This window comes from Oncorhynchus keta, unplaced genomic scaffold, assembly GCF_023373465.1.
Source record: "Oncorhynchus keta strain PuntledgeMale-10-30-2019 unplaced genomic scaffold, Oket_V2 Un_contig_1442_pilon_pilon, whole genome shotgun sequence".
In the NCBI taxonomy this organism is placed as follows: domain Eukaryota; kingdom Metazoa; phylum Chordata; class Actinopteri; order Salmoniformes; family Salmonidae; genus Oncorhynchus; species Oncorhynchus keta.
In genome coordinates, this window is record NW_026278743.1 from 35,383 (window position 1) to 63,297 (window position 27,915).

Genomic DNA, 27,915 nt, shown 5'->3' on the forward strand with positions numbered 1-27,915 from the left:
CATCTGAGTGCCTGTGTGACTATGTGACTATGTGTTGCTGCAGCAGTGAGATGGAGGGAAGATGAGAGAGTTGAGCCCTGCAGGGAGGCTGATAGACAGTGACATCAGAGATGGGTGATCAGCCGGGGGGGAAGAGGAGGAGGAGGAAGAGGCACATCAGAGTGACAGGCTGCCTTTGAACTGTCTGATAGCAGCAGCTCTCTGCAGCAGTGTTCCTCTCTTTAGTTGTCTGTCTGTTTCTGTCTGACTTCATCATAATCATTATTATCATCATCATTATCAACATATTATTATTTATTATTATCATTATTAAAATCATCATCATTATCATTATTATTCCTCCCTCCAAACAGTTGTTAATTGTGACTAAATGTTTTAAATCTTAATGTTACAGACATTCAGTGCTGGTGAGATTCTGCCAGTTTTCCCTCCACCCTCTAGGAAACAGGTGGGAATGATTTGTTACAGAAGAGAGTTGGAAAAGAAGAGACGTTGAAGGCTCTAATGGTGTTTCTGTTGTTTCAGACGTTCAGACCTCTGGTGGGGAAGGCTACTCTGGGATCCATCACGGCTGTAGAGTTCTTCTCTGACAGACAACTGGACTTCCTGTCTGACCACGGAGCATACCAGCCCTACCAGGTCAGTGGACACACCCCCGTACGGTACACACATGATTACGTATCTGTTGTCACTGGCTCGTCGGTGACACGGTCAAATTAAGGTTCATTTCCTACTCCGCCAATCTGATATTATGGAGGAATTCTCCCAGGAGTCTCTGGAGAAAGACCTGTCTGTTTAGTTGGAGGAATTCTCCCAGGAGTCTCTGGACAAAGACCTGTCTGTTTAGTTGGAGGAATTCTCCCAGGAGTCTCTGGAGAAAGACCTGTCTGTTTAGTTGGAGGAATTCTCCCAGGAGTCTCTGGAGAAAGACCTGTCTGTTTAGTTGGAGGAATTCTCCCAGGAGTCTCTGGAGAAAGACCTGTCTGTTTAGTTGGAGGAATTCTCCCAGGAGTCTCTGGACAAAGACCTGTCTGTTTAGTTGGAGGAATTCTCCCAGGAGTCTCTGGACAAAGACCTGTCTGTTTAGTTGGAGGAATTCTCCCAGGAGTCTCTGGACAAAGACCTGTCTGTTTAGTTGGAGGAATTCTCCCAGGAGTCTCTGGACAAAGACCTGTCTGTTTAGTTGGAGGAATTCTCCCAGGAGTCTCTGGAGAAAGACCTGTCTGTTTAGTTGGAGGAATTCTCCCAGGAGTCTCTGGACAAAGACCTGTCTGTTTAGTTGGAGGAATTCTCCCAGGAGTCTCTGGAGAAAGACCTGTCTGTTTAGTTGGAGGAATTCTCCCAGGAGTCTCTGGACAAAGACCTGTCTGTTTAGTTGGAGGAATTCTCCCAGGAGTCTCTGGACAAAGACCTGTCTGTTTAGTTGGAGGAATTCTCCCAGGAGTCTCTGGAGAAAGACCTGTCTGTTTAGTTGGAGGAATTCTCCCAGGAGTCTCTGGAGAAAGACCTGTCTGTTTAGTTGCACTTATTTGACAGTGAAGATCAACGGTTGAATATCAGTGGGTCGGCTGTATCAGTTCAGTGGGTCGGCTGTATCAGTTCAGTGGGTCGGCTGTATCAGTTCAGTGGGTTGGCTGTATCAGTTCAGTGGGTCGGGTGTCTCAGTGGGTCGGCGGTATCAGTTCAGTGGGTCGGCTGTATCAGTTCAGTGGGTCGGCTGTATCAGTGGGTCGGCTGTATCAGTGGGTCGGCTGTCAGTTCAGTGGGTCGGCTGTATCAGTTCAGTGGGTCGGCTGTATCAGTCAGTTGTATCAGTTCAGTGGGTCGGCTGTATCAGTTCAGTGGGTCGGCTGTATCAGTTCAGTGGGTCGGCTGTATGAGTTCAGTGGGTCGGCTGTATGAGTTCAGTGGGTCGGCTGTATGAGTTCAGTGGGTCGGCTGTATGAGTTCAGTGGGTCGGCTGTATCAGTTCAGTGGGTCGGCTGTATCAGTTCAGTGGGTCGGCTGTATCAGTTCAGTGGGTCGGCTGTATCAGTTCAGTGGGTCGGCTGTATCAGTTCAGTGGGTCGGGTGTCTCAGTGGGTCGGCTGTATCAGTTCAGTGGGTCGGCTGTATCAGTGGGTCGGCTGTATCAGTGGGTCGGCTGTATCAGTGGGTCGGCTGTATCAGTGGGTCGGCTGTATCAGTTCAGTGGGTCGGCTGTATGAGTTCAGTGGGTCGGCTGTATCAGTTCAGTGGGTCGGCTGTATGAGTTCAGTGGGTCGGCTGTATGAGTTCAGTGGGTCGGCTGTATCAGTTCAGTGGGTCGGCTGTATCAGTTCAGTGGGTCGGCTGTATCAGTTCAGTGGGTCGGCTGTATCAGTTCAGTGGGTCGGCTGTATCAGTTCAGTGGGTCGGCTGTATCAGTTCAGTGGGTCGGCTGTATCAGTGGGTCGGCTGTATCAGTTCAGTGGGTCGGCTGTATCAGTTCAGTGGGTCGGCTGTATCAGTTCAGTGGGTCGGCTGTATCAGTTCAGTGGGTCGGCTGTATCAGTTCAGTGGGTCGGCTGTATCAGTTCAGTGGGTCGGCTGTATCAGTGGGTCGGCTGTATCAGTTCAGTGGGTCGGCTGTATCAGTGGGTCGGCTGTATCAGTGGGTCGGCTGTATCAGTGGGTCGGCTGTATCAGTTCAGTGGGTCGGCTGTATGAGTTCAGTGGGTCGGCTGTATGAGTTCAGTGGGTCGGCTGTATCAGTTCAGTGGGTCGGCTGTATCAGTTCAGTGGGTCGGCTGTATCAGTTCAGTGGGTCGGCTGTATCAGTTCAGTGGGTCGGCTGTATCAGTGGGTTGGCTGTATCAGTGGGTCGGCTGTATCAGTTCAGTGGGTCAGCTGTATCAGTGGGTCGGCTGTATCAGTATGTCGGCTGTATCAGTTCAGTGGGTCGGCTGTATGAGTTGGTCGGCTGTATCATTTCAGTGGGTCGGCTGTATCAGTTCAGTGGGTCGGCTGTATCAGTTCAGTGGGTCGGCTGTATCAGTGGGTCGGCTGTATCAGTATGTCGGCTGTATCAGTTCAGTGGGTCGGCTGTATGAGTTGGTCGGCTGTATCAGTTCAGTGGGTCGGCTGTATCAGTTCAGTGGGTCGGCTGTATCAGTTCAGTGGGTCGGCTGTATCAGTGGGTCGGCTGTAATCAGTGGGTCGGCTGTAATCAGTGGGTCGGCTGTATCAGTTCAGTGGGTCGGCTGTATGAGTGGGTCGGCTATATCAGTGGGTCGGCTGTATCAGTTCAGTGGGTCGGCTGTATCAGTGGGTCGGCTGTATCAGTTCAGTGGGTCGGCTGTATCAGTGGGTCGGCTGTATCAGTTCAGTGGGTCGGCTGTATCAGTTCAGTGGGTCGGCTGTATCAGTTCAGTGGGTCGGCTGTATCAGTTCAGTGGGTCGGCTGTATCAGTTCAGTGGGTCGGCTGTATCAGTGGGTCGGCTGTATCAGTGGGTCGGCTGTATCAGTGGGTCGGCTGTATCAGTGGGTCGGCTGTATCAGTGGGTCGGCTGTATCAGTTCAGTGGGTCGGCTGTATCAGTGGGTCGGCTGTATCAGTGGGTCGGCTGTATCAGTTCAGTGGGTCGGCTGTATCAGTGGGTCGGCTGTATCAGTTCAGTGGGTCGGCTGTATCAGTTCAGTGGGTCGGCAGTGGGTCGGCTAGTGGGTCGGTATCAGTGGGTCGGCTGTATCAGTTCAGTGGGTCGGCTGTATCAGTTCAGTGGGTCGGCTGTATCAGTGGGTCGGCTGTCAGTTCAGTGGGTCGGCTGTATCAGTTCAGTGGGTCGGCTGTATCAGTTCAGTGGGTCGGCTGTCATCGGCTGTATCAGTGGGTCGGCTGTATCAGTTCAGTGGGTCGGCTGTATCAGTTCAGTGGGTCGGCTGTATCAGTTCAGTGGGTCGGCTGTATCAGTTCAGTGGGTCGGCTGTATCAGTGGGTCGGCTGTTCAGTGGGTCGGCTGTAGTCAGTTCAGTGGGTCGGCTGAGTAGTTCAGTGGGTCGGCTGTATCAGTTCAGTGGGTCGGCTGTATCAGTTCAGTGGGTCGGCTGTATCAGTTCAGTGGGTCGGCTGTATCAGTTCAGTGGGTCGGCTGTATCAGTGGGTCGGCTGTATCAGTGGGTCGGCTGTATCAGTGGGTCGGCTGTATCAGTGGGTCGGCTGTATCAGTGGGTCGGCTGTATCAGTTCAGTGGGTCGGCTGTATCAGTTCAGTGGGTCGGCTGTATCAGTGGGTCGGCTGTATCATCAGTGGGTCGGCTGTATCAGTTCAGTGGGTCGGCTGTATCAGTTCAGTGGGTCGGCTGTATCAGTGGGTCGGCTGTATCAGTGGGTCGGCTGTATCAGTGGGTCGGCTGTATCAGTGGGTCGGCTGTATCAGTGGGTCGGCTGTATCAGTTCAGTGGGTCGGCTGTATCAGTGGGTCGGCTGTATCAGTGGGTCGGCTGTATCAGTTCAGTGGGTCGGCTGTATCAGTGGGTCGGCTGTGTCAGTGGGTCGGCTGTATCAGTTCAGTGGGTCGGCTGTATGAGTGGGTCGGCTATATCAGTGGGTCGGCTGTATCAGTTCAGTGGGTCGGCTGTATCAGTTCAGTGGGTCGGCTGTATCAGTGGGTCGGCTGTATCAGTGGGTCGGCTGTATCAGTGGGTCGGCTGTATCAGTGGGTCGGCTGTATCAGTGGGTCGGCTGTATCAGTTCAGTGGGTCGGCTGTATCAGTTCAGTGGGTCGGCTGTATCAGTGGGTCGGCTGTATCAGTTCAGTGGGTCGGCTGTATCAGTTCAGTGGGTCGGCTGTATGAGTGGGTCGGCTGTTCAGTGGGTCGGCTGTATCAGTTCTGTGTCAGTTCAGTGGGTCGGCTGTATCAGTTCAGTGGGTCGGCTGTATCAGTTCAGTGGGTCGGCTGTATCAGTTCAGTGGGTCGGCTGTATCAGTTCAGTGGGTCGGCTGTATCAGTGGGTCGGCTGTATCAGTGGGTCGGCTGTATCAGTGGGTCGGCTGTATCAGTGGGTCGGCTGTATCAGTTCAGTGGGTCGGCTGTATCAGTTCAGTGGGTCGGCTGTATGAGTCAGGTCGGCTATCATCAGTGGGTCGGCTGTATCAGTTCAGTGGGTCGGCTGTATCAGTTCAGTGGGTCGGCTGTATGAGTGGGTCGGCTGTATCAGTGGGTCGGCTGTATCAGTGGGTCGGCTGTATCAGTGGGTCGGCTGTATCAGTGGGTCGGCTGTATCAGTGGGTCGGCTGTATCAGTGGGTCGGCTGTATCAGTTCAGTGGGTCGGCTGTATCAGTTCAGTGGGTCGGCTGTATCAGTTCAGTGGGTCGGCTGTATCAGTGGGTCGGCTGTATCAGTGGGTCGGCTGTATCAGTGGGTCGGCTGTGCCAGATCAGTGGGTCGGCTGTATCAGTTCAGTGGGTCGGCTGTATCAGTGGGTCGGCTGTATCAGTTCAGTGGGTCGGCTGTATCAGTTCAGTGGGTCGGCTGTATCAGTTCAGTGGGTCGGCTGTATCAGTGGGTCTGCTGTATCAGTGGGTCGGCTGTAATCAGTGGGTCGGCTGTATCAGTTCAGTGGGTCGGCTGTATCAGTGGGTATCAGTGGGTCGGCTGTATCAGTGGGTCGGCTGTCAATCAGTGGGTCGGCTGTATCAGTTCAGTGGGTCGGCTGTATCAGTTCAGTGGGTCGGCTGTATCAGTTCAGTGGGTCGGCTGTATCAGTGGGTCGGCTGTATCAGTTCAGTGGGTCGGCTGTATCAGTTCAGGGTCGGCTGTATCAGTGGGTCGGCTGTATCAGTGGGTCGGCTGTATCAGTGGGTCGGCTGTATCAGTGGGTCAGTGGGTCGGCTGTATCAGTTCAGTGGGTCGGCTGTATCAGTTCAGTGGGTCGGCTGTATCAGTTCAGTGGGTCGGCTGTATCAGTGGGTCGGCTGTATCAGTGGGTCGGCTGTATCAGTGGGTCGGCTGTATCAGTTCAGTGGGTCGGCTGTATCAGTGGGTCGGCTGTATCAGTTCAGTGGGTCGGCTGTATCAGTTCAGTGGGTCGGCTGTATCAGTTCAGTGGGTCGGCTGTATCAGTTCAGTGGGTCGGCTGTATCAGTGGGTCGGCTGTATCAGTGGGTCGGCTGTATCAGTTCAGTGGGTCGGCTGTATCAGTTCAGTGGGTCGGCTGTATCAGTTCAGTGGGTCGGCTGTATCAGTTCAGTGGGTCGGCTGTCAGTTCAGTGGGTCGGCTGTATCAGTGGGTCGGCTGTATCAGTGGGTCGGCTGTATCAGTGGGTCGGCTGTATCAGTTCAGTGGGTCGGCTGTATCAGTTCAGTGGGTCGGCTGTATCAGTTCAGTGGGTCGGCTGTATCAGTGGGTCGGCTGTATCAGTGGGTCGGCTGTATCAGTTCAGTGGGTCGGCTGTATCAGTTCAGTGGGTCGGCTGTATCAGTTCAGTGGGTCGGCTGTATCAGTGGGTCGGCTGTATCAGTGGGTCGGCTGTATCAGTTCAGTGGGTCGGCTGTATCATCAGTGGGTCGGCTGTATCAGTGGGTCGGCTGTATCAGTGGGTCGGCTGTATCAGTGGGTCGGCTGTATCAGTGGGTCGGCTGTATCAGTTCAGTGGGTCGGCTGTATCAGTGGGTCGGCTGTATCAGTGGGTCGGCTGTATCAGTGGGTCGGCTGTATCAGTTCAGTGGGTCGGCTGTATCAGTTCAGTGGGTCGGCTGTATCAGTTCAGTGGGTCGGCTGTATGAGTGGGTCGGCTGTATCAGTGGGTCGGCTGTATCAGTTCAGTGGGTCGGCTGTATCAGTTCAGTGGGTCGGCTGTATCAGTTCAGTGGGTCGGCTGTATCATCAGTGGGTCGGCTGTATCAGTGGGTCGGCTGTATCAGTTCAGTGGGTCGGCTGTATCAGTTCAGTGGGTCGGCTGTATCAGTTCAGTGGGTCGGCTGTATCAGTGGGTCGGCTGTATCAGTTCAGTGGGTCGGCTGTATGAGTGGGTCGGCTATATCAGTGGGTCGGCTGTATCAGTTCAGTGGGTCGGCTGTATCAGTTCAGTGGGTCGGCTGTATCAGTGGGTCGGCTGTATCAGTGGGTCGGCTGTATCAGTGGGTCGGCTGTATCAGTTCAGTGGGTCGGCTGTATCAGTGGGTCGGCTGTATCAGTGGGTCGGCTGTATCAGTGGGTCGGCTGTATCAGTGGGTCGGCTGTATCAGTTCAGTGGGTCGGCTGTATCAGTTCAGTGGGTCGGCTGTATCAGTGGGTCGGCATCAGTGGGTCGGCTGTATCATCAGTGGGTCGGCTGTATCAGTGGGTCGGCTGTATCAGTGGGTCGGCTGTATCAGTTCAGTGGGTCGGCTGTATCAGTTCAGTGGGTCGGCTGTATCAGTTCAGTGGGTCGGCTGTATCAGTTCAGTGGGTCGGCTGTATCAGTTCAGTGGGTCGGCTGTATCAGTTCAGTGGGTCGGCTGTATCAGTTCAGTGGGTCTGCTGTATCAGTTCAGTGGGTCGGCTGTATCAGTGGGTCGGCTATATCAGTGGGTCGGCTGTATCAGTTCAGTGGGTCGGCTGTATCAGTTCAGTGGGTCGGCTGTATCAGTGGGTCGGCTGTATCATCAGTGGGTCGGCTGTATCAGTGGGTCGGCTGTATCAGTGGGTCGGCTGTATCTCAGTGGGTCGGCTGTATCAGTGGGTTCAGTGGGTCGGCTGTATCAGTTCAGTGGGTCGGCTGTATCAGTTCAGTGGGTCGGCTGTATCAGTTCAGTGGGTCGGCTGTATCAGTTCAGTGGGTCGGCTGTATCAGTGGGTCGGCTGTATCAGTGGGTCGGCTGTATCAGTTCAATGGGTCGGCTGTATCAATTGGTCGGCTGTATCAGTTCAGGGTCGGCTGTATCAGTTCAGTGGGTCGGCTGTATCAGTTCAGTGGGTCGCTGTATCAGTGTGGGTCGGCTGTATCAGTGGGTCGGCTGTATCAGTGGGTCGGCTGTATCAGTGGGTCGGCTGTATCAGTGGGTCGGCTGTATCAGTGGGTCGGCTGTATCAGTGGGTCGGCTGTATCAGTGGGTCGGCTGTATCAGTGTTCAGTGGGTCGGCTGTATCAGTTCAGTGGGTCGGCTGTATCAGTTCAGTGGGTCGGCTGTATCAGTTCAGTGGGTCGGCTGTATGTTCAGTGGGTCGGCTGTATCAGTGGGGCTGTATCAGTGGGCTGTATCATCAGTGGGTCGGCTGTATCAGTGGGTCGGCTGTATCAGTGGGTCGGCTGTATTAGTTCAGTGGGTCGGCTGTATGAGTGGGTCGGCTGTATGAGTGGGTCGGCTGTATCAGTTCAGTGGGTCGGCTGTATCAGTTCAGTGGGTCGGCTGTATCAGTTCAGTGGGTCGGCTGTGTCAGTTCAGTGGGTCGGCTGTGTCAGTTCAGTGGGTCGGCTGTATCAGTGGGTCGGCTGTATTAGTTCAGTGGGTCGGCTGTATCAGTGGGTCGGCTGTATTAGTTCAGTGGGTCGGCTGTATGAGTGGGTCGGCTGTATGAGTGGGTCGGCTGTATCAGTGGGTCGGCTGTATCAGTTCAGTGGGTCGGCTGTGTCAGTTCAGTGGGTCGGCTGTGTCAGTTCAGTGGGTCGGCTGTGTCAGTGGGTCGGCTGTATCAGTGGGTCCTGCTGTATCAGTGAGTCGGCTGTATCAGTTCAGTGGGTCGGCTGTATGAGTGGGTCGGCTCTCTATGAGTGGGTCGGCTCTAGTTCAGTGGGTCGGCTGTATCAGTGGGTCGGCTGAATCAGTGGGTCGGCTGAATCAGTGGGTCGGCTGTATCAGTGGGTCGGCTGCATCAGTTCAGTGGGTCGGCTGTATCAGTGGGTCGGCTGTATCAGTGGGTCGGCTGTATCAGTTCAGTGGGTCGGCTGTATCAGTTCAGTGGGTCGGCTGTATCAGTGGGTCGGCTGTATCAGTGGGTCGGCTGTATCATTTCAGTGGGTCGGCTGTATCAGTTCAGTGGGTCGTTAAGGTCATTAGTGTGTTTCAGAGACAGGAAGGAGAGGAGGGACAGTGTGTTTCAGAGACAGGAAGGAGAGTCTAGACATCAGAGTTATCGGATTCACATGGAATTATTGTTTAAATGTTTGAATATGACATTATTGGTGAAGAGATGAAATGTAATTTTAGCTTCCAAATGAGAGATTTGGGTTTTCATAAGGTAGGGCTCTGCTCAATCAGTGGCCCGCCCCTGTGAAGAAGCTGTTTAGGTCAGTGATCTCTCTTCTCATGTCCAGAAGCTGTTTAGGTCAGTGATCTCATGTCCAGAAGCTGTTTAGGTCAGTGATCTCATGTCCAGAAGCTGTTTAGGTCAGTGATCTCTGTTCTCATGTCCAGAAGCTGTTTAGGTCAGTGATCTCTGTTCTCATGTCCAGAAGCTGTTTCGGTCAGTGATCTCTGTTCTGATGTCCAGAAGCTGTTTAGGTCAGTGATCTCTGTTCTCATGTCCAGAAGCTGTTTAGGTCAGTGATCTCTGTTCTCATGTCCAGAAGCTGTTTAGGTCAGTGATCTCAGTTCTGATGTCCAGAAGCTGTTTAGGTCAGTGATCTCTGTTCTCATGTCCAGAAGCTATTTAGGGTCAGTGATCTCTGTTCTCATGTCCAGAAGCTGTTTAGGTCAGTGATCTCTGTTCTGATGTCCAGAAGCTGTTCAGGTCAGTGATCTCTGTTCTCATGTCCAGAAGTTGTTTAGGTCAGTGATCTCTGTTCTCATGTCCAGAAGCTGTTTAGGTCAGTGTTCTCATGTCCAGAAGCTGTTTAGGTCAGTGATCTCATGTCCAGAAGCTGTTTAGGTCAGTGATCTCTGTTCTCATGTCCAGAAGCTGTTTCGGTCAGTGATCTCTGTTCTCATGTCCAGAAGCTGTTTCGGTCAGTGATCTCTGTTCTGATGTCCAGAAGCTGTTTAGGTCAGTGATCTCTGTTCTCATGTCCAGAAGTTGTTTAGGTCAGTGGTCTCTGTTCTGATGTCCAGAAGCTGTTTAGGTCAGTGATATCATGTCCAGAAGCTGTTTAGGTCAGTGATCTCATGTCCAGAAGCTGTTTAGGTCAGTGATCTCATGTCCAGGCTGTTTAGGTCAGTGATCTCATGTCCAGAAGCTGTTTAGGTCAGTGATCTCTGTTCTGATGTCCAGAAGCTGTTTAGGTCAGTGATCTCTGTTCTGATGTCCAGAAGTTGTTTTGGTCAGTGATCTCTGTTCTGATGTCCAGAAGCTGTTTAGGTCAGTGATCTCATGTCCAGAAGCTGTTTCGGTCAGTGATTTCTGTTCTCATGTCCAGAAGCTGTTTATGTCAGTGATCTCATGTCCAGAAGCTGTTTAGGTCAGTGATCTCATGTCCAGAAGCTGTTTAGGTCAGTGATCTGTTCTCATGTCCAGACGCTGTTTAGGTCAGTGATCTCTGTTCTCATGTCCAGAAGCTGTTTAGGTCAGTGATCTCTGTTCTGATGTCCAGAAGTTGTTTTGGTCAGTGATCTGTTCTCATGTCCAGAAGCTGTTTAGGTCAGTGATCTGTTCTCATGTCCAGAAGTTGTTTTGGTCAGTGATCTCTGTTCTCATGTCCAGAAGTTGTTTAGGTCAGTGATATCATGTCCAGAAGCTGTTTAGGTCAGTGATATCATGTCCAGAAGCTGTTTAGGTCAGTGATCTCATGTCCAGAAGCTGTTTAGGTCAGTGATCTCATGTCCAGAAGCTGTTTAGGTCAGTGATCTCTGTTCTCATGTCCAGAAGCTGTTTCGGTCAGTGATCTCTGTTCTCATGTCCAGAAGCTGTTTAGGTCAGTGATCTCTGTTCTCATGTCCAGAAGCTGTTTAGGTCAGTGATCTCATGTCCAGAAGCTGTTTAGGTCAGTGATCTCTGTTCTGATGTCCAGAAGTTGTTTTGGTCAGTGATCTGTTCTCATGTCCAGAAGCTGTTTAGGTCAGTGATCTCTGTTCTCATGTCCAGAAGTTGTTTAGGTCAGTGATCTCTGTTCTCATGTCCAGAAGCTGTTTAGGTCAGTGATCTCTGTTCTCATGTCCAGAAGCTGTTTAGGTCAGTGATCTCTGTTCTCATGTCCAGAAGCTGTTTAGGTCAGTGATCTCTGTTCTCATGTCCAGAAGTTGTTTTGGTCAGTGATCTCTGTTCTCATGTCCAGAAGTTGTTTTGGTCAGTGATCTCTGTTCTGATGTCCAGAAGCTGTTTAGGTCAGTGATCTCATGTCCAGAAGCTGTTTAGGTCAGTGATCTCATGTCCAGAAGCTGTTTCGGTCAGTGATCTCTGTTCTCATGTCCAGAAGCTGTTTAGGTCAGTGATCTCATGTCCAGAAGCTGTTTAGGTCAGTGATCTGTTCTCATGTCCAGAAGCTGTTTAGGTCAGTGATCTCTGTTCTCATGTCCAGAAGCTGTTTAGGTCAGTGATCTCTGTTCTCATGTCCAGAAGTTGTTTTGGTCAGTGATCTCTGTTCTGATGTCCAGAAGCTGTTTAGGTCAGTGATCTCTGTTCTCATGTCCAGAAGCTGTTTAGGTCAGTGATCTCATGTCCAGAAGCTGTTTAGGTCAGTGATCTCATGTCCAGAAGCTGTTTAGGTCAGTGATCTCATGTCCAGAAGCTGTTTAGGTCAGTGATCTCATGTCCAGAAGCTGTTTAGGTCAGTGATCTCATGTCCAGAAGCTGTTTAGGTCAGTGATCTCTGTTCTGATGTCCAGAAGCTGTTTAGGTCAGTGATCTCTGTTCTCATGTCCAGAAGCTGTTTAGGTCAGTGATCTCTGTTCTCATGTCCAGAAGCTGTTTAGGTCAGTGATCTCTGTTCTCATGTCCAGAAGCTGTTTAGGTCAGTGATCTCTGTTCTGATGTCCAGAAGCTGTTTAGGTCAGTGATCTCTGTTCTCATGTCCAGAAGCTGTTTAGGTCAGTGATCTCTGTTCTGATGTCCAGAAGCTGTTTAGGTCAGTGATCTCTGTTCTCATGTCCAGAAGCTGTTTAGGTCAGTGATCTCTGTTCTCATGTCCAGAAGCTGTTTAGGTCAGTGATCTCATGTCCAGAAGCTGTTTAGGTCAGTGATCTCATGTCCAGAAGCTGTTTAGGTCAGTGATCTCTGTTCTCATGTCCAGAAGCTGTTTAGGTCAGTGATCTCTGTTCTCATGTCCAGAAGCTGTTTAGGTCAGTGATCTCTGTTCTCATGTCCAGAAGCTGTTTAGGTCAGTGATCTCTGTTCTCATGTCCAGAAGCTGTTTAGTTCAGTGATCTCTGTTCTGATGTCCAGAAGCTGTTTAGGTCAGTGATCTCTGTTCTCATGTCCAGAAGCTGTTTAGGTCAGTGATCTCTGTTCTCATGTCCAGAAGCTGTTTAGGTCAGTGATCTCATGTCCAGAAGCTGTTTAGGTCAGTGATCTCTGTTCTCATGTCCAGAAGCTGTTTAGGTCAGTGATCTCTGTTCTGATGTCCAGAAGCTGTTTAGGTCAGTGATCTCTGTTCTCATGTCCAGAAGCTGTTTAGGTCAGTGATCTCTGTTCTCATGTCCAGAAGCTGTTTAGGTCAGTGATCTCTGTTCTCATGTCCAGAAGCTGTTTAGGTCAGTGATCTCTGTTCTCATGTCCAGAAGCTGTTTAGGTCAGTGATCTCTGTTCTCATGTCCAGAAGCTTTTAGGTCAGTGATCTCTGTTCTCATGTCCAGAAGCTGTTTAGGTCAGTGATCTCTGTTCTCATCAGTCCAGAAGCTGTTTAGGTCAGTGATCTCTGTTCTGATGTCCAGAAGCTGTTTAGGTCAGTGATCTCTGTTCTCATGTCCAGAAGCAGTTTAGGTCAGTGATCTCTGTTCTGATGTCCAGAAGCTGTTTAGGTCAGTGATCTCTTTTCTCATGTCCAGAAGCTGTTTAGGTCAGTGATCTCTGTTCTCATGTCCAGAAGCTGTTTAGTTCAGTGATCTCATGTCCAGAAGCTGATTATGTCAGTGATCTCATGTCCAGAAGCTGTTTAGGTCAGTGATCTCATGTCCAGAAGCTGTTTAGGTCAGTGATCTCTGTTCTCATGTCCAGAAGCTGTTTAGGTCAGTGATCTCTGTTCTGATGTCCAGAAGCTGTTTAGGTCAGTGATCTCTGTTCTCATGTCCAGAAGCTGTTTAGGTCAGTGATCTCTGTTCTCATGTCCAGAAGCTGTTTAGGTCAGTGATCTCTGTTCTCATGTCCAGAAGCTGTTTAGGTCAGTGATCTCTGTTCTCATGTCCAGAAGCTGTTTAGGTCAGTGATCTCTGTTCTCATGTCCAGAAGCTTTTAGGTCAGTGATCTCTGTTCTCATGTCCAGAAGCTGTTTAGGTCAGTGATCTCATGTCCAGAAGCTGTTTAGGTCAGTGATCTCTGTTCTCATGTCCAGAAGCTGTTTAGGTCAGTGATCTCTGTTCTCATGTCCAGAAGCTGTTTAGGTCAGTGATCTCTGTTCTCATGTCCAGAAGCTGTTTAGGTCAGTGATCTCTGTTCTCATGTCCAGAAGCTGTTTAGGTCAGTGATCTCTGTTCTCATGTCCAGAAGCTGTTTAGGTCAGTGATCTCTGTTCTCATGTCCAGAAGCTGTTTAGGTCAGTGATCTCTGTTCTCATGTCCAGAAGCTGTTTAGGTCAGTGATCTCTGTTCTCATGTCCAGAAGCTGTTTAGGTCAGTGATCTCTGTTCTCATGTCCAGAAGCTGTTTAGGTCAGTGATCTCTGTTCATGTCCAGAAGCTGTTTAGGTCAGTGATCTCTGTTCTCATGTCCAGAAGCTGTTTAGGTCAGTGATCTCTGTTCTGATGTCCAGAAGCTGTTTAGGTCAGTGATCTCTTTCTCATGTCCAGAAGCTGTTTAGGTCAGTGATCTCTGTTCTCATGTCCAGAAGCTGTTTAGTTCAGTGATCTCATGTCCAGAAGCTGATTTGTCAGTGATCTCATGTCCAGAAGCTGTTTAGGTCAGTGATCTCATGTCCAGAAGCTGTTTAGGTCAGTGATCTCTGTTCTCATGTCCAGAAGCTGTTTAGGTCAGTGATCTCTGTTCTCATGTCCAGAAGCTGTTTAGGTCAGTGATCTCTGTTCTCATGTCCAGAAGCTGTTTAGGTCAGTGATCTCTGTTCTCATGTCCAGAAGCTGTTTAGGTCAGTGATCTCTGTTCTGATGTCCAGAAGCTGTTTAGGTCAGTGATCTCATGTCCAGAAGCTGTTTAGGTCAGTGATCTCTGTTCTGATGTCCAGAAGCTGTTTAGGTCAGTGATCTCTGTTCTCATGTCCAGAAGCTGTTTAGGTCAGTGATCTCTGTTCTCATGTCCAGAAGCTGTTTAGGTCAGTGATCTCTGTTCTGATGTCCAGAAGCTGTTTAGGTCAGTGATCTCATGTCCAGAAGCTGTTTAGGTCAGTGATCTCTGTTCTCATGTCCAGAAGCTGTTTAGGTCAGTGATCTCTGTTCTCATGTCCAGAAGCTGTTTAGGTCAGTGATCTCATGTCCAGAAGCTGTTTATGTCAGTGATCTCATGTCCAGAAGCTGTTTAGGTCAGTGATCTCATGTCCAGAAGCTGTTTAGGTCAGTGATCTCTGTTCTCATGTCCAGAAGCTGTTTAGGTCAGTGATCTCTGTTCTGATGTCCAGAAGCTGTTTAGGTCAGTGATCTCTGTTCTCATGTCCAGAAGCTGTTTAGGTCAGTGATCTCTGTTCTCATGTCCAGAAGTTGTTTTGGTCAGTGATCTCTGTTCTGATGTCCAGAAGCTGTTTAGGTCAGTGATCTCATGTCCAGAAGCTGTTTAGGTCAGTGATCTCATGTCCAGAAGCTGTTTAGGTCAGTGATCTCATGTCCAGAAGCTGTTTAGGTCAGTGATCTCATGTCCAGAAGCTGTTTAGGTCAGTGATCTCATGTCCAGAAGCTGTTTAGGTCAGTGATCTCTGTTCTCATGTCCAGAAGCTGTTTAGGTCAGTGATCTCTGTTCTCATGTCCAGAAGCTGTTTAGGTCAGTGATCTCTGTTCTCATGTCCAGAAGCTGTTTAGGTCAGTGATCTCATGTCCAGAAGTTGTTTAGGTCAGTGATATCATGTCCAGAAGTTGTTTAGGTCAGTGATATCATGTCCAGAAGCTGTTTAGGTCAGTGATCTCTGTTCTCATGTCCAGAAGTTGTTTTGGTCAGTGATCTCTGTTCTCATGTCCAGAAGCTGTTTAGGTCAGTGATATCATGTCCAGAAGCTGTTTAGGTCAGTGATCTCTGTTCTCATGTCCAGAAGTTGTTTTGGTCAGTGATCTCTGTTCTCATGTCCAGAAGCTGTTTAGGTCAGTGATCTCATGTCCAGAAGCTGTTTAGGTCAGTGATCTCTGTTCTGATGTCCAGAAGTTGTTTTGGTCAGTGATCTGTTCTCATGTCCAGAAACTGTTTAGGTCAGTGATCTGTTCTCATGTCCAGAAGTTGTTTTGGTCAGTGATCTCTGTTCTCATGTCCAGAAGTTGTTTAGGTCAGTGATATCATGTCCAGAAGCTGTTTAGGTCAGTGATCTCTGTTCTCATGTCCAGAAGTTGTTTTGGTCAGTGATCTCTGTTCTGATGTCCAGAAGCTGTTTAGGTCAGTGATCTCATGTCCAGAAGCTGTTTAGGTCAGTGATCTCTGTCCAGAAGCTGTTTAGGTCAGTGATCTCATGTCCAGAAGCTGTTTAGGTCAGTGATCTCTGTTCTCATGTCCAGAAGCTGTTTCGGTCAGTGATCTCTGTTCTCATGTCCAGAAGCTGTTTAGGTCAGTGATCTCTGTTCTCATGTCCAGAAGCTGTTTAGGTCAGTGATCTCATGTCCAGAAGCTGTTTAGGTCAGTGATCTCTGTTCTCATGTCCAGAAGCTGTTTAGGTCAGTGATCTCTGTTCTGATGTCCAGAAGCTGTTTAGGTCAGTGATCTCTGTTCTCATGTCCAGAAGCTGTTTAGGTCAGTGATCTCTGTTCTCATGTCCAGAAGCTTTTAGGTCAGTGATCTCTGTTCTCATGTCCAGAAGCTGTTTAGGTCAGTGATCTCTGTTCTCATGTCCAGAAGCTGTTTAGGTCAGTGATCTCTGTTCTGATGTCCAGAAGCTGTTTAGGTCAGTGATCTCTGTTCTCATGTCCAGAAGCTGTTTAGGTCAGTGATCTCTGTTCTGATGTCCAGAAGCTGTTTAGGTCAGTGATCTCTGTTCTCATGTCCAGAAGCTGTTTAGGTCAGTGATCTCTGTTCTCATGTCCAGGAGCTGTTTAGGTCAGTGATCTCTGTTCTCATGTCCAGAAGCTGTTTAGGTCAGTGATCTCATGTCCAGAAGCTGTTTAGGTCAGTGATCTCTGTTCTCATGTCCAGAAGCTGTTTAGGTCAGTGATCTCTGTTCTGATGTCCAGAAGCTGTTTAGGTCAGTGATCTCTGTTCTCATGTCCAGAAGCTGTTTAGGTCAGTGATCTCTGTTCTCATGTCCAGAAGCTGTTTAGGTCAGTGATCTCTGTTCTCATGTCCAGAAGCTGTTTAGGTCAGTGATCTCTGTTCTCATGTCCAGAAGCTGTTTAGGTCAGTGATCTCTGTTCTCATGTCCAGAAGCTGTTTAGGTCAGTGATCTCATGTCCAGAAGTTGTTTTGGTCAGTGATCTGTTCTCATGTCCAGAAGCTGTTTAGGTCAGTGATCTGTTCTCATGTCCAGAAGCTGTTTTGGTCAGTGATCTCTGTTCTCATGTCCAGAAGTTGTTTAGGTCAGTGATATCATGTCCAGAAGCTGTTTAGGTCAGTGATCTCTGTTCTCATGTCCAGAAGTTGTTTTGGTCAGTGATCTCTGTTCTGATGTCCAGAAGCTGTTTAGGTCAGTGATCTCATGTCCAGAAGCTGTTTAGGTCAGTGATCTCATGTCCAGAAGCTGTTTAGGTCAGTGATCTCATGTCCAGAAGCTGTTTAGGTCAGTGATCTCTGTTCTCATGTCCAGAAGCTGTTTAGGTCAGTGATATCATGTCCAGAAGCTGTTTAGGTCAGTGATCTCTGTTCTGATGTCCAGAAGCTGTTTAGGTCAGTGATCTCTGTTCTCATGTCCAGAAGCTGTTTAGGTCAGTGATCTCTGTTCTCATGTCCAGAAGCTGTTTAGGTCAGTGATCTCTGTTCTGATGTCCAGAAGCTGTTTAGGTCAGTGATCTCTGTTCTCATGTCCAGAAGCTGTTTAGGTCAGTGATCTCTGTTCTCATGTCCAGAAGCTGTTTAGGTCAGTGATCTCTGTTCTCATGTCCAGAAGCTGTTTAGGTCAGTGATCTCTGTTCTCATGTCCAGAAGTTGTTTTGGTCAGTGATCTCTGTTCTGATGTCCAGAAGCTGTTTAGGTCAGTGATCTCTGTTCTCATGTCCAGAAGCTGTTTAGGTCAGTGATCTCTGTTCTCATGTCCAGAAGCTGTTTAGGTCAGTGATCTCTGTTCTCATGTCCAGAAGCTGTTTAGGTCAGTGATCTCTGTTCTCATGTCCAGAAGCTGTTTAGGTCAGTGATCTCTGTTCTCATGTCCAGAAGCTGTTTAGGTCAGTGATCTCATGTCCAGAAGCTGTTTAGGTCAGTGATCTCTGTTCTCATGTCCAGAAGCTGTTTAGGTCAGTGATCTCTGTTCTCATGTCCAGAAGCTGTTTAGGTCAGTGATCTCTGTTCTCATGTCCAGAAGCTGTTTAGGTCAGTGATCTCTGTTCTCATGTCCAGAAGCTGTTTAGGTCAGTGATCTCTGTTCTCATGTCCAGAAGCTGTTTAGGTCAGTGATCTCTGTTCTCATGTCCAGAAGCTTTTAGGTCAGTGATCTCTGTTCTCATGTCCAGAAGCTGTTTAGGTCAGTGATCTCTGTTCTCATGTCCAGAAGCTGTTTAGGTCAGTGATCTCATGTCCAGAAGCTGTTTAGGTCAGTGATATCATGTCCAGAAGCTGTTTAGGTCAGTGATCTCATGTCCAGAAGCTGTTTAGGTCAGTGATCTCTGTTCTGATGTCCAGAAGCTGTTTAGGTCAGTGATCTCCAGAAGCTGTTCAGGTCAGTGATCTCTGTTCTCATGTCCAGAAGCTTTTAGGTCAGTGATCTCTGTTCTCATGTCCAGAAGCTGTTTAGGTCAGTGATCTCTGTTCTCATGTCCAGAAGCTGTTTAGGTCAGTGATCTCTGTTCTGATGTCCAGAAGCTGTTTAGGTCAGTGATCTCTGTTCTCATGTCCAGAAGCTGTTTCGGTCAGTGATCTCTGTTCTGATGTCCAGAAGCTGTTTAGGTCAGTGATCTCTGTTCTCATGTCCAGAAGTTGTTTAGGTCAGTGGTCTCTGTTCTGATGTCCAGAAGCTGTTTAGGTCAGTGATATCATGTCCAGAAGCTGTTTAGGTCAGTGATCTCATGTCCAGAAGCTGTTTAGGTCAGTGATCTCTGTTCTCATGTCCAGAAGCTGTTTCGGTCAGTGATCTCTGTTCTGATGTCCAGAAGCTGTTTAGGTCAGTGATCTCTGTTCTCATGTCCAGAAGCTGTTTAGGTCAGTGATCTCTGTTCTCATGTCCAGAAGCTGTTTAGGTCAGTGATCTCTGTTCTCATGTCCAGAAGCTGTTTAGGTCAGTGATCTCTGTTCTCATGTCCAGAAGCTGTTTAGGTCAGTGATCTCTGTTCTCATGTCCAGAAGCTGTTTAGGTCAGTGATCTCTGTTCTCATGTCCAGAAGCTGTTTAGGTCAGTGATCTCTGTTCTCATGTCCAGAAGCTGTTTAGGTCAGTGATCTCTGTTCTCATGTCCAGAAGCTGTTTAGGTCAGTGATCTCTGTTCTCATGTCCAGAAGCTGTTTAGGTCAGTGATCTCTGTTCTCATGTCCAGAAGCTTTTAGGTCAGTGATCTCTGTTCTCATGTCCAGAAGCTGTTTAGGTCAGTGATCTTTGTTCTCATGTCCAGAAGCTGTTTAGGTCAGTGATCTCTGTTCTCATGTCCAGAAGCTGTTTAGGTCAGTGATCTCTGTTCTCATGTCCAGAAGCTGTTTAGGTCAGTGATCTCTGTTCTCATGTCCAGAAGCTGTTTAGGTCAGTGATCTCTGTTCTCATGTCCAGAAGCTGTTTAGGTCAGTGATCTCTGTTCTCATGTCCAGAAGCTGTTTAGGTCAGTGATCTTGTTCTCATGTCCAGAAGCTGTTTAGGTCAGTGATCTCTGTTCTCATGTCCAGAAGCTGTTTAGGTCAGTGATCTCATGTCCAGAAGCTGTTTAGGTCAGTGATCTCTGTTCTCATGTCCAGAAGCTGTTTAGGTCAGTGATCTCTGTTCTCATGTCCAGAAGCTGTTTAGGTCAGTGATCTCTGTTCTCATGTCCAGAAGCTGTTTAGGTCAGTGATCTCTTTTCTCATGTCCAGAAGCTGTTTAGGTCAGTGATCTCTGTTCTCATGTCCAGAAGCTGTTTAGGTCAGTGATCTCATGTCCAGAAGCTGTTTAGGTCAGTGATCTCATGTCCAGAAGCTGTTTAGGTCAGTGATCTCATGTCCAGAAGCTGTTTAGGTCAGTGATCTCTGTTCTGATGTCCAGAAGCTGTTTAGGTCAGTGATCTCTGTTCTCATGTCCAGAAGCTGTTTAGGTCAGTGATCTCTGTTCTCATGTCCAGAAGCTGTTTAGGTCAGTGATCTCTGTTCTCATGTCCAGAAGCTGTTTAGGTCAGTGATCTCTGTTCTCATGTCCAGAAGCTGTTTAGGTCAGTGATCTCTGTTCTGATGTCCAGAAGCTGTTTAGGTCAGTGATCTCATGTCCTGAAGCTGTTTAGGTCAGTGATCTCATGTCCAGAAGCTGTTTAGGTCAGTGATCTCTGTTCTCATGTCCAGAAGCTGTTTAGGTCAGTGATCTCTGTTCTCATGTTCAGAAGCTTTTTAGGTCAGTGATCTCTGTTCTCATGTCCAGAAGCTGTTTAGGTCAGTGATCTCTGTTCTCATGTCCAGAAGCTGTTTAGGTCAGTGATCTCTGTTCTCATGTCCAGAAGCTGTTTAGGTCAGTGATCTCTGTTCTCATGTCCAGAAGCTGTTTAGGTCAGTGATCTCTGTTCTCATGTCCAGAAGCTGTTTAGGTCAGTGATCTCTGTTCTGATGTCCAGAAGCTGTTTAGGTCAGTGATCTCTGTTCTCATGTCCAGAAGCAGTTTAGGTCAGTGATCTCTGTTCTGATGTCCAGAAGCTGTTTAGGTCAGTGATCTCTTTTCTCATGTCCAGAAGCTGTTTAGGTCAGTGATCTCTGTTCTCATGTCCAGAAGCTGTTTAGGTCAGTGATCTCATGTCCAGAAGCTGTTTAGGTCAGTGATCTCATGTCCAGAAGCTGTTTAGGTCAGTGATCTCATGTCCAGAAGCTGTTTAGGTCAGTGATCTCATGTCCAGAAGCTGTTTAGGTCAGTGATCTCTGTTCTCATGTCCAGAAGCTTTTTAGGTCAGTGATCTCTGTTCTCATGTCCAGAAGCTGTTTAGGTCAGTGATCTCTGTTCTCATGTCCAGAAGCTGTTTAGGTCAGTGATCTCTGTTCTCATGTCCAGAAGCTGTTTAGGTCAGTGATCTCTGTTCTCATGTCCAGAAGCTGTTTAGGTCAGTGATCTCTGTTCTCATGTCCAGAAGCTGTTTAGGTCAGTGATCTCATGTCCAGAAGCTGTTTAGGTCAGTGATCTCATGTCCAGAAGCTGTTTAGGTCAGTGATCTCTGTTCTCATGTCCAGAAGCTGTTTAGGTCAGTGATCTCTGTTCTGATGTCCAGAAGTTGTTTAGGTCAGTGATCTGTTCTCATGTCCAGAAGCTGTTTAGGTCAGTGATCTCTGTTCTCATGTCCAGAAGCTGTTTAGGTCAGTGATCTCTGTTCTCATGTCCAGAAGCTGTTTAGGTCAGTGATCTCATGTCCAGAAGCTGTTTAGGTCAGTGATCTCTGTTCTCATGTCCAGAAGCTGTTTAGGTCAGTGATCTCTGTTCTCATGTCCAGAAGCTGTTTAGGTCAGTGATCTCTGTTCTGATGTCCAGAAGCTGTTTAGGTCAGTGATCTCTGTTCTCATGTCCAGAAGCAGTTTAGGTCAGTGATCTCTGTTCTGATGTCCAGAAGCTGTTTAGGTCAGTGATCTCTTTCTCATGTCCAGAAGCTGTTTAGGTCAGTGATCTCTGTTCTCATGTCCAGAAGCTGTTTAGGTCAGTGATCTTATGTCCAGAAGCTGTTTAGGTCAGTGATCTCATGTCCAGAAGCTGTTTAGGTCAGTGATCTCATGTCCAGAAGCTGTTTAGGTCAGTGATCTCTGTTATCATGTCCAGAAGCTGTTTAGGTCAGTGATCTCTGTTCTGATGTCCAGAAGCTGTTTAGGTCAGTGATCTCTGTTCTCATGTCCAGAAGCTTTTTAGGTCAGTGATCTCTGTTCTCATGTCCAGAAGCTGTTTAGGTCAGTGATCTCTGTTCTCATGTCCAGAAGCTGTTTAGGTCAGTGATCTCTGTTCTGATGTCCAGAAGCTGTTTAGGTCAGTGATCTCATGTCCTGAAGCTGTTTAGGTCAGTGATCTCATGTCCAGAAGCTGTTTAGGTCAGTGATCTCTGTTCTCATGTCCAGAAGCTGTTTAGGTCAGTGATCTCTGTTCTGATGTCCAGAAGCTGTTTAGGTCAGTGATCTCTGTTCTGATGTCCAGAAGCTGTTTAGGTCAGTGATCTCTGTTCTCATGTCCAGAAGCTGTTTAGGTCAGTGATCTCTGTTCTCATGTCCAGAAGCTGTTTAGGTCAGTGATCTCATGTCCAGAAGCTGTTTAGGTCAGTGATCTCATGTCCAGAAGCTGTTTAGGTCAGTGATCTCTGTTCTCATGTCCAGAAGCTGTTGAGGTCAGTGATCTCTGTTCTCATGTCCAGAAGCTGTTTAGGTCAGTGATCTCTGTTCTCAGATATGTGTCTCAGAGGACAGTATAACAACTAGTATCTACTGCAGAGTCATCTCAGATTTGTCTCAGAGGACTTGGCCCATGTCTGGAGGAAGAACAGGAGGATATGCTCACGGTGACAGAGCAGTGACTGGTGAGGAACACCTCTGATCAGTAAGTTACCACAGTCTTACTAACATCCTGCTCTGAGGGTTGGAGTGAAAGTCAGGAGGTATTCTACTGTTTTTACAGGAGGATATGTGGAGGTCTGTAGGGTGGAGGAGGAGGATATGTGGAGGTCTGTAGGGTGGAGGAGAACAGGAGGATATGTGGAGGTCTGTAGGGTGGAGGAGAACAGGAGGATATGTGGAGGTCTGTAGGGTGGAGGAGAACAGGAGGATATGTGGAGGTCTGTAGGGTGGAGGAGAACAGGAGGATATGTGGAGGTCTGTAGGGTGGAGGAGAACAGGAGGATATGTGGAGGGAGGTCTGTGGAGGTCTGTAGGGTGGAGGAGAACAGGAGGATATGTGGAGGTCTGTAGGGTGGAGGAGAACAGGAGGATATGTGGAGGTCTGTAGGTTGGAGGAGAACAGGAGGAAGGGGGGAGCAGCAATCTGTTTGGTATAAAGGAGACAATGAAGTCACTGTTTGTAGGGCCAGCCAGGCAGGCAAGCTGAGGATCGTGTTGTAGTGTGCTGTAGTGTAGTGTGCTGTAGAGAGAAGAACTGCCAGGAGGAATAGGAGAAGGACAAGGTGAAAGAAGAGGAGAGGCTGGACTGTGACCAGCAACAGTGAGTCAGATCTTTACACTATTAGAGAGAAAGCAAGACGAGATACTACAGCCTGCTACTCGTCTGACAGTGGACTGTACAGTGACCTCTGTTGGGCTGAAGTTGGATGACATTGAATGCAGGTTTGTACAGTGTGGCTCACCATTTAATCCCATTTATTTGTAATAGTATGCCTATTTGTTGAATTGATACATCATTTCTTCTGAGTGACAGACTAGTTTTCCTTTTGTTAGTATCTCCAAGTTCTCCCTCAGAACTAATGCTCTATACGCTGTTCACCAATGGCTATTTTGGTATATTTTCACATAATTTGCCTCCTTGGTCGACCGAAAGTCGTCTGTTTTTTCGACCAATCAGTTGGTCTACATGTTCAAAACGGATTTTTAATTTTCATATATAGACCAACCCGATGTGTTTGACTTAAATCAACTACATGCACAGCTGGTCTGAGGATTTAACTGCACTGTGTGATTAAGACACACAATGTATGTTTTATTTCTCCTTTATTTAACCAGGTAGGTCAGTTGAGAACAAGTTGTCATTTACAACTGCGACCTGGCTAAGATAAAGCACAGCAGTGAGACACAAACAACACAGAGTTACACATAAACAAATGTACAGTCAATAACACAATAGAAAAATCTATGTACAGTGTGTGCAAATGTAGAAGAGTAGGGAGGTAAGGCAATAAAAATAGAGATAATTACAATTTAGCATTAACACGGGAGTGATAGATGTGCAGATGATGATGTCCAAATAGAGATACTGGGGTGCAAGAGGAAATAACAATATGGGGATGAGGTAGTTGGGTGGGCTATTTACAGATGGGCTGTGTACAGGTACAGTGATCGGTAAGCTGCTCTGACAGCTGATGCTTAAAGTTAAAGAGAGGGAGATATGAGACTCCAGCTTCAGTGATTTTTGCAGTTCGTTCCAGTCATTAGCAGCAGAGAACTGGAAGGAAAGGCAGCCAATGGAAGTGTTGGCTTTGGGGATGACCAGTGAAATATACCTGCTGGAGCGCGTGCTACGGGTGGGTGTTGCTATGGTGACCAGTGAGCTGAGATAAGGGGGGACTTTACCTAGCAAAGACTTTTAGATGACCTGGAGCCAGTGGGTTTGGCGACGAACCCAAATGACTCAGGAGGGAGCCCGATGGCCACGCTTTGTTAAAATATGACAGTGAGTGCCTGTGTGACTGGCGCACGTTGTCTCTCTCTCCTCCCTGCTGCAGAGAACAGGCACCACAGTCTATCACGCTGTCTCTCTCCTCCCTGCTGCAGAGAACAGACACCACAGTCTATCACGTTGTCTCTCTCCTCCCTGCTGCAGAGAACAGGCACCACAGTCTATCACGCTGTCTCTCTCCTCCCTGCTGCAGAGAACAGGCACCACAGTCTATCACGCTGTCTCTCTCCTCCCTGCTGCAGAGAACAGGCACCACAGTCTATCACGTTGTCTCTCTCCTCCCTGCTGCAGAGAACAGGCACCACAGTCTATCACGTTGTCTCTCTCCTCCCTGCTGCAGAGAACAGACACCACAGCCTATCATGCTGTCTCTCTCCTCTCTGCTGCAGAGAACAGGCACCACAGTCTATCACGTTGTCTCTCTCCTCCCTGCTGCAGAGAACAGGCACCACAGTCTATCACGCTGTCTCTCTCCTCCCTGCTGCAGAGAACAGGCACCACAGTCTATCACGCTGTCTCTCTCCTCCCTGCTGCAGAGAACAGGCACCACAGTCTATCACGCTGTCTCTCTCCTCCCTGCTGCAGAGAACAGGCACCACAGTCTATCACGTTGTCTCTCTCCTCCCTGCTGCAGAGAACAGGCACCACAGTCTATCACGTTGTCTCTCTCCTCCCTGCTGCAGAGAACAGGCACCACTCCTCCCTGCTGCAGAGAACAGGCACCACAGTCTATCACGCTGTCTCTCTCCTCCCTGCTGCAGAGAACAGGCACCACAGTCTATCACGCTGTCTCTCTCCTCCCTGCTGCAGAGAACAGACACCACAGTCTGTGCTGAAGCTGCACCATCATTTCGGCCATGTTGTTTCTCACTTGTTGCTCCGACTGAAAAGTGCTGTTACTGAAATCCCTTGTTTGTTTAGGGGAAAAACATTCCCTATTCCCTCCCATGCAGGCAGTAGCTCAGGGCCAAGATAAAGCAAAGGGACCTCCCATGCAGGCAGTAGCTCAGGGACTGCCGCAGCTCCCTGGGACTGGGACTGCCACACAAAAATATCAGCCCACAGAGAGAGAAGCACGAGATTAAACTTAACTCAACTTTCCAGACAGTGGTCACCAACCGGTCGATCACGATCCACTGGTCCATCTCCAAGGCATCGCTAGTCGATCACGATCCACTGGTCCATCTCCAAGGCATCTCTAGTCGATCACGATCCACTGGTCCATCTCCAAGGCATTTCTAGTCGATCACGATCCACTGGTCCATCCCAAGGCATTTCTAGTCGATCACGATCCACTGGTCCATCTCCAAGGCATCCCTAGTCGATCACGATCCACTGGTCCATCTCCAAGGCATCGCTAGTCGATCACGATCCACTGGTCCATCTCCAAGGCATCCGCTAGTCGATCACGATCCACTGGTCCATCTCCAAGGCATCCCTAGTCGATCACGATCCACTGGTCCATCTCCAAGGCATCCCTAGTCGATCACGATCCACTGGTCCATCTCCAAGGCATCCCTAGTCGATCACGATCCACTGGTCCATCTCCAAGGCATCCCTAGTCGATCACGATCCACTGGTCCATCTCCAAGGCATTTCTAGTCGATCACGATCCACTGGTCCATCTCCAAGGCATCGCTAGTCGATCACGATCCACTGGTCCATCTCCAAGGCATCCCTAGTCGATCACGATCCACTGGTCCATCTCCAAGGCATCCCTAGTCGATCACGATCCACTGGTCCATCTCCAAGGCATCCCTAGTCCATCACGATCCACTGGTCCATCTCCAAGGCATTTCTAGTCGATCACGATCCACTGGTCCATCTCCAAGGCATCGCTAGTCGATCACGATCCACTGGTCCATCTCCAAGGCATTTCTAGTCGATCACGATCCACTGGTCCATCTCCAAGGCATTTCTAGTCGATCACGATCCACTGGTCCATCTCCAAGGCATCCCTAGTCGATCACGATCCACTGGTCCATCTCCAAGGCATTTCTAGTCGATCACGATCCACTGGTCCATCTCCAAGGCATCTCTAGTCGATCACGATCCACTGGTCCATCCCAAGGCATTTCTAGTCGATCACGATCCACGGTCCATCTCCAAGGCATTTCTAGTCGATCACGATCCACTGGTCCATCCCAAGGCATTTCTAGTCGATCACGATCCACTGGTCCATCTCCAAGGCATTTCTAGTCGATCACGATCCACTGGTCCATCTCCAAGGCATCCCTAGTCGATCACGATCCACTGGTCCATCTCCAAGGCATCCCTAGTCGATCACGATCCACTGGTCCATCTCCAAGGCATTTCTAGTCGATCACGATCCACGGGTCCATCTCCAAGGCATTTCTAGTCGATCACGATCCACTGGTCCATCTCCAAGGCATCCCTAGTCGATCACGATCCACTGGTCCATCTCCAAGGCATTTCTAGTCGATCACGATCCACTGGTCCATCTCCAAGGCATCGCTAGTCGATCACGATCCACTGGTCCATCTCCAAGGCATCCCTAGTCGATCACGATCCACTGGTCCATCTCCAAGGCATTTCTAGTCGATCACGATCCACTGGTCCATCTCCAAGGCATCTCTAGTCGATCACGATCCACTGGTCCATCCCAAGGCATTTCTAGTCGATCACGATCCACTGGTCCATCTCCAAGGCATTTCTAGTCGATCACGATCCACTGGTCCATCTCCAAGGCATTTCCCTAGTCGATCACGATCCACTGGTCCATCTCCAAGGCATTTCTAGTCGATCACGATCCACTGGTCCATCTCCAAGGCATCGCTAGTCGATCACGATCCACTGGTCCATCTCCAAGGCATCCCTAGTCGATCACGATCCACTGGTCCATCTCCAAGGCATTTCTAGTCGATCACGATCCACTGGTCCATCTCCAAGGCATCGCTAGTCGATCACGATCCACTGGTCCATCTCCAAGGCATTTCTAGTCGATCACGATCCACTGGTCCATCTCCAAGGCATTTCTAGTCGATCACGATCCACTGGTCCATCTCCAAGGCATCCCTAGTCGATCACGATCCACTGGTCCATCTCCAAGGCATTTCTAGTCGATCACGATCCACTGGTCCATCTCCAAGGCATCCCTAGTCGATCACGATCCACTGGTCCATCTCCAAGGCATTTCTAGTCGATCACGATCCACTGGTCCATCTCCAAGGCATTTCTAGTCGATCACGATCCACGGGTCCATCTCCAAGGCGATCAACTTTTCCCTTTACTGTGGAATCAATGCAACACTAATGAGTTATTAGCCCAGTTATAGATCAGTTGTAGTCAGCAATATGGGAGTGACTACTTCCTACAAGAGCACAAAACGTATACATTTGAGATATTTGAAAAGTAAGTCAGGTAAAGAGCGGTGTTGTATTTTGAGACAAGCTTGAATAAGCTAAGTAGCCAATAGGCAGAGGGTAGCATAATTTGACTGATTCTCTCTAATAAATGTTCGGGAATAAAAATGCATTTTATTCTGTAAAGTGGTTTCTTGCATCAAACAATACATTTTCAGTCACCTCCATGTCTGAAGGACAAGTGGATAAACAGGTTAAAGGTCAAGCCCTGCATGTTGTTTTCTTCAATAGTCTGGTGGAATGTAGATCTGCATTGAACACCACACATTGGCTGCTCCTGTAGGCTGAATGAAAGAACAGCTCATTTCCATGTTAAAATATTATGGGATGCATTTTCTCCATTGTTTTTGATGTTAGGCCTCTCTGGTAGTCCAACATTATGATCAAAGTGCCACAGTAGCCTACTTGGCCACTGTTAAAACTAACTTAAAGTGGTTACAGCCTCAGTGTTCACAGTAAAAACTGTAACTTAAAGTGGGTACAGCCTCAGTGTTCACAGTAAAAACTGTAACTTAAAGTGGGTAGAGCCTCAGTGTTCACAGTAAAACTGTAACTTAAAGTGGGTACAGCCTCAGTGTTCACAGTAAAACTGTAACTTAAAGTGGGTAGAGCCTCAGTGTTCACAGTAAAACTGTAACTTAAAGTGGGTACAGCCTCAGTGTTCACAGTAAAACTGTAACTTAAAGTGGGTAGAGCCTCAGTGTTCACAGTAAAACTGTAACTTAAAGTGGGTACGGCCTCAGTGTTCACAGTA

At 48.6% G+C, this 27,915-nt stretch overlaps 1 protein-coding gene across 1 annotated transcript in view; it reads left to right on the plus strand.

The window, feature by feature from the left end:
* Positions 1-322: 322 nt before the first annotated feature.
* The window catches only part of LOC127918536 (probable JmjC domain-containing histone demethylation protein 2C), a 47,087-nt gene continuing 19,494 nt past the window's right edge, over positions 323-27,915 (plus strand). The window contains exons 1-2 of the mRNA XM_052501845.1: positions 323-448; positions 526-639. Coding sequence (XP_052357805.1) covers positions 386-448; positions 526-639 — 177 coding nt within the window. The 5' untranslated portion in view covers positions 323-385. The remainder of the gene's footprint in view (positions 449-525; positions 640-27,915) is intronic.